This window comes from Malus domestica, chromosome 08 (assembly GCF_042453785.1).
Source record: "Malus domestica chromosome 08, GDT2T_hap1".
NCBI classification, from domain to species: domain Eukaryota; kingdom Viridiplantae; phylum Streptophyta; class Magnoliopsida; order Rosales; family Rosaceae; genus Malus; species Malus domestica.
In genome coordinates this window covers 27,481,217-27,487,549 of record NC_091668.1, presented here as the reverse complement: position 1 = coordinate 27,487,549, position 6,333 = coordinate 27,481,217, and the positions used below count along the sequence as shown (strand labels likewise).

Genomic DNA, 6,333 nt, shown 5'->3' with positions numbered 1-6,333 from the left:
CACCTTCAGAATTGTTGCCATGAAGAGCGATAAGGTAGACTTTGCTGCCAAAGTGGCGCCAAAACCCTCTCCCCTTGCTGCTGGGTCTAATTCGCCTGCTGAGAAGAAGGAGACTGCTTGTGTAGGCAGTTGTGAGAAGTCCACCAAGTCTGTTTCTGGGGAAGCTGCTGAGATTTGTGTGATCTTGAGACCATATCTGCTCGAGGACATGGATGTGTATGCCAAGTTTGTTGATGGCGTCAAAGGGGTTGTTGGTCCAAGTTCCTTTGCGAAGCATACAACCGAGTATAGAAGGATTGATCTGCTGGCTATGATGTAGAAAACGGCGATTCTAGCAGCCGAGTCTATCCTCATTGATCAAGAAGACACCAAGGCTACCAAGGAGGTGGTAAGGATTGTGGCAGCCGAAGCTTACTCCTCGGCTGAGAAAGTCAAAAGGTTGGAATCTGAGCTTGCCACTTTGAAAGGGTCTAATATCTCTACCTCCACTTCTCTGCAGCTTGAGACTGCTCATTAGGAGATCATGGATTTGAAGACCAAGCTTGACATGATCCAAGTTAAGTAGGAAAGTTCAGAGAAAGAGATCGGGTGTTACATACTTCAGATTCAAGACCTTGAGCGTGCTGTCTCTGAGCTTCGCTCTGCTGCTTACGCAAAGGATGAAGAACTGATCGCTGCTTATAATCAAGTGATCCACTTCAAAAAGGTCGTTGATAGGCTTGAACCTCAAGTGTTGGAGCTCCAGGGTGCTTTGAAGAACAACGACTGTCTGAAAAAGGAAGTGGAGGAGCTGCAGTGCGTCCGTGCTGGTCTGCTCGAGGAGAATGAGTAGTTGAAGGGTTCGAGGATTCGCGTACTCATAGTCAAGCTGATTTCTACAAGCTGGGTTATGTAGACCATTTCTTTGGGCGGCCATCTAACTTTGAGTTTTCTAGTAAAGACTTCGAGACCTTCTCCATTTATACGGGTGAGTTTTGCTCATGAGTTGCACATTACCCGTATTTGAGAATGTTTCTACACACACGACATCTATATACTATCAATATGATGAGAAAGAAAAAGGGTCTCTTTGTTTGGGCTTTACCATATTTGGGCCCAATTTTTTCCCAAATAGAAAATGGATAAATTGATAATTGTATGGCATTGGCATGCTTTTGGTGGAAATTTGTACTTCAGACTGTCAAAATTCCAGAGGGAAGGCAGTGTGTTTTTTTACACAGTTCCTCATTATCCTTCTCTGCAGCAAAAGAAGATGTTGTTTCAGGCGGGAGGCCAAGGGACTCGCCCCACCTTCTTCGAGATGGAGGCGGCTCAGCAGCTCCCCGCCAGTCTCCGCGCCACCCTCACCTATTCCATCAGCGTAAGTTCATTTCCTTCCTTTCTCTGAAACTCTATTCATTGTTCCTCTCTGGGTTTTGGTGGGATGCTGCAAAAATTTGATCTTTTAATCTTCTGTTTATTAAGTTAAGTTTAAATTAATGTCGAATTAATTTCAACAAAAAACCACAGGTGTTAGCTTTACGAAGACCCTTCCTCCACAGGGTTCTCGACTACGATGACGAGTTCTTCTCCTTGCTCGTGCTCGTTCTCGAAACTCATAGCTTACGAACTACAGGAATTCCGACTCTTCTATCGATCAGTGGCTGTTCTCTTCTGTTCTGTCGTTACTCTGTTCAGGAATTTGATTTTGTTTTCTGGGTTCTGTTTGTTTTCTTCGGCAGATGCTTCGTTTTCCAAATCACTATACGGGTTGAGGAGGGATGTGAAGATAAAAGCTAATGAGGAATGATGATGCTCGACTGAACCCAGGTGATGAAATTCAGCATTCTGGCTTAGAGAAGCACCAGAGATTCTTTTGGTTGTGCTTTTGGTACTGCCTCTCCTCCTGCTTGCTCATTTTGTTTATCAATTTGATAGAAAAGTTTCGTTTTCTATTGCGCATTTGTTTGATGAATAGTTCTACGAACTTTTATGAAGTACTGGAGCAATTGGCGATTGGTGGGTGTAAAGACTTGCAATTCTCGAATAAAATAAAGTTGGAAAGTTCCTCTAAGTACCATTTAACGAAAAATAGCGAACTGTAACAAATAACTAGGAACTGAATGGAAAGTTGGAAACTACTAGTTTACAATTATGACAGAGTTTGGTCCTACAAGTAAACAGATCGCCTCGTAACCATTTAACATTCAAAGTTTAGACTTGACGAGGTAAACACGTGATAATGAAATGATTTTGAACCCTATAGCAAACCTGCTTTTATCATTCTTAATTTCTATTTCTCTGAATGTCGTGCAGATTACCGTGGATGTTGATGGGGATCCACGAGCTGCCTATTTCAGACAAGCAAAGAACGGCCTATATATAAGGATGGCTCTCTTGAAACTCCTACTTGTATGGTGGTGACTGATGCCGTTTTGTTTTCAATTTTCAAGTTTTGGTTCAGCTCAAAAGAAAAAATCTTCAAATTTTGGCACTTGCTTTCTTCCTTGATTATTTCGAACAAGATTTTCTTACATAGTCTGGCGGAGTTCAAACTCGAAAAACAAGCAGGTAAGTTGGTTTCATTTGACTAATTCTTTGAAATTTCAATTTTGGTTTCCCTTGGGTCATGATTGTAAGTCTGTAAGAACAGATTCCATGAGTGTAAAACGTCTTCAGCTGAATTACCCCTTTTGTGTACATACATAAAATGCATGGAGATGATTGTAAATCAAACCGAATAAGACCAACATAAAATGGAACACAGTGCAAACAAGTACATCTAAGCTTGAAGGAAATCAGCAGATCCTCCGAAATTGGCAGTGGGATGTTGAAGGAAGTCGGTAGATCGAGAAACAATCTTGAAGCTATGTCATCGATCCAAACATGCGCTTCTTCTTATTAAGTATGACATTTGTTTCAGAATTTTCATTTTTGAGTGATGATTAGTTCATCTGGGCATCTTTGTACTATCTTATGAATGATGCTTAAGTTATTTCTAAAGAAAAACATTTGTAGTTTTAACCCAAAAAACGGAAAGAAACAATTATTGTCACTTTGTGGAGAGAAACTCTCTTGAAACTAATATATTGTTTCAGTGGCACCACCAATAGTATAAATGATTTCCATATTAGTATATCGCCTTTCGTTAATAGTTGTCACTTGGTGTCACTGGTTGCACAAAAAATGGCACCATTTTCTGGGGTTTCTGTTGAATTTAATATATATGCTCTATTTGCAGCACTAAAACGTGGTTTAGAAATTCACCATAAAATTTATTGAAGTGTTAATTGGGTTCCAAATCATCATAGGACACTTGCCTTTTTCCATAGAGGATCGTTGAATTCAACAAAGTATCTGAAACATGACTTGTTCATTATTTGTACATTCAAATAATTCAGTTGGTTGAGTGAATTCATACGAAATTCTGGATTTGTTTTCCTCTTTTTTCATGATTTGTTTATTATTTGTACATTCAAACAATTCAGTGAATTCACGCGAAAGTCTAGATTTGTTTTCCTCTCTCTCCTTATAAGGAGGTCTCAAATTCAGCTTGCGTCTCTTTCAATATTAAAAAGATGCAACTCCACTCCTTTTTATAGGAGGTCAAAGTCGTATTGTAAATCATAACCAGTCTGTTTCCATTTCTATGGCATAGCTAGACTTAGTCTTACGGTGAGTGTGAAACAGTGCTACATATATATTCTACCAAATCCTACCCACAAACATGTGTATAGTTCTAGTTAATAACTTTATGCTAACATTGCTAAAACTTCCATGGACCAAAATCATAGTTACAAGCAGTGATGGATTGCTCTGATAGGATCTTTCTCTTCCACCATACTGCGTTCCGAATTCAAATTTGTCCAGTAAACTAGTATAGAATGTCATTTGTAATAAAAAATAAAAAACCGTATAACTTTGACTGACGACACTTAATAATTAGATTTAGAGATCATAATCTTCAACGGAAATGCTCAAGCACCCCTGATGATCACCGCCATTGCCAAACCCATGTCCTCCTCCCCAACTGCTCATAGAAGTAGAAGTCGAAGTCTCTCCCATATAACCATTTTCCCGAAACTCAGTCGTCTCAACCGCATTGCTTCCAGTTCCAGCTGGCTGCGGCGGCGGGGACTTGTTGGCAATCAGCTGAGCATCCACTGCCATGCCAGCATCTGAAGCTGCCTTCTGCACCGACCTGGGCGACATATCATCCCTCACACAAGACGGTAACCTCAACGGGAAGTTAAGGCCTTCCAACGTGGAAGGTCGACGCAAGCAATAATACCCAACGTCTCGAGCCACCGCTGCCGCCTCTGCGGTGGAGAAGGTGCCTAACCAAAGCCGGTCTCGGGTCCCCGGAACTCGGATTTCGGACACCCACTTGCCCCATTTTCGTTGGCGCACCCCCTTGAGTTTTCTGTTTGATGTGCTGCATGGAGGACTCCCGCTTTCTTCCGAACTGTAACTCATGATGATGATGATATATATATGTGTAAAACTATATATATAACAAATATGAACTTTCTCTTCTGAGTTCTGACTTGTCTGCGTAAGTAGCTAGTAAGGAAGATGTGGGAAACGTTCCGATTGAATCTGTGAATGAAAAAGGGAAATGGGAGGAAGTGTTTATATAGGTTGAACAACTACGATAGTCAAAGGTGCAATAATGAATTAATTTTGTAGCTGTAGCATATCATGTCCGAGGGAGGGGAAGGTCAAAATATTCTAAGGTCAAAGTAAATACCAGAAACTAGAAGCGGTATGGATGGTGAGAGACACCGAAGCAAGATAAGGATATATGTCAATTGGATTCAGTGTAATGATAGGGATATATATTGAATGGATTCGTAATACATAATAATACATTGTTAGGTTTTGATATCATCAATAAAATTGAGATTTAATCATAAAATTAATATTGGAGAAAGTTCACTTAACTATTTTTTATCATTTATCATGTTATATTTATATTCTTAATATTTTCAGCATGTATGATAAATTTTCAAATTTAATACACAGATAACACAATTGAATGACGTGAAACACGTATAATTGTTGGGTTTCCCGTGATGATAACCTACTTGATATCATAAGTAATTTTAATTGTTTATAAATAATTAAACTATTTATTAACGACTCGTAACTGTTCATTATTAGACTAAAACAGTAAAGATAAACACGTGTTATGTCAATTGGGCTACTAAAGTCTAAAACATAGAGGATATAGACGGTATTTTATTTCCTACAGAAAAACACACGTGGTTAATTAAGGTGAGCATGAAAGCGGAGTATTGAGAGAAATTTCATTTGTTCTGAACACAAGCGGTACACTACGTGTTATTATATAAGTGGTAGGAAGTTTTATTTTTAAGTTGTTAATTTTTTTTAATACAAATACAAGTATCTCACCACTTGTATAGTAGCACATAGTGTACCACCAAGCATACTAAAAAATCTCTCATAACTGAGATTTATGATTAGAAATACACGTCGGGAATGAGTAATCAACTTTGGGGGAGTTTAATAAAAATATTACTTTCACTATACATTTGTACTATCTTTATAATAGAGATAGGACTATTCTTTAAATATTGATTAATGTATTTTTTTTCTACACATCATTTTACTTGCAAAATTAATCAACAAAATTAATCAATAAATTTAATCTACCTAATATTACTCTTATTAAAGAAATAATACAAATAATCGTGCAAACATATGTTAAATGTAGCATTACATGTAGTTTAAGTATGAGAGGGAGTCACGTCAGAAAATATCTTGGAGTCTTTGAGAATTTGGTTTGACGAGGGGTTGACGCGCGAGGTCGGCATTCATTGTATATTACCTAAGCCATGATGTCACGAGTCCTCAACCAGTTTACCACGTCGGTTTTTTAAATTTAACGAAAGGACCAAGTCCACGGAAAATGCTTTGCCAGTTCAAAACAAGAAAAGATAAGGTTTGGTCGGCAAGTGGAACCAAAAAATTACCCAAAAGTCACAATCTTGTTTGCATGTGATCTCTCCAATATTGAAACGCACAACGTTGAAATTCAAATATGTTTTGCTCGTAGCTGGTTTCCCTCTCCTACAAACACACTCCTTCCTAATTTGATCTCTCCAATATTGTGTGAATCCCTTTGACCAAATTGATGCTTCTCTACTATATATATCAAATTTATAAACCATGTTTTAAATCCACATGTTATCCTTAAAATGTAGTTTTATTGAAGTTGTCACCTGCACAACATGTTATTTGCTTTTGGTTGCGTAATACTAGTAAGAAATATTTTTCAATGTACCGAAAACACGATCCGATACACCAAGGGTGTGTGGTTAATTTGGATTT

The 6,333-nt window shown here is 38.3% G+C and overlaps 1 protein-coding gene and 1 long non-coding RNA gene across 2 annotated transcripts; one reads left to right on the top strand and one right to left on the bottom strand.

The window, feature by feature from the left end:
- The first annotated feature begins 1,145 nt into the window (after positions 1–1,145).
- LOC139197937 (uncharacterized) lies at positions 1,146–2,663 on the top strand. Its single transcript, XR_011583343.1, has 3 exons — positions 1,146–1,360; positions 1,510–1,870; positions 2,296–2,663. It is a non-coding gene; the product is annotated as an uncharacterized lncRNA (long non-coding RNA).
- A 1,264-nt stretch (positions 2,664–3,927) lies between these two features.
- LOC114826627 (ethylene-responsive transcription factor ERF019-like) lies at positions 3,928–4,455 on the bottom strand. The gene has a single exon (XM_029107291.2). It carries the CDS (start codon positions 4,453–4,455, stop codon positions 3,928–3,930), a length of 528 nt encoding a protein of 175 aa, XP_028963124.1.
- Positions 4,456–6,333: the final 1,878 nt, after the last annotated feature.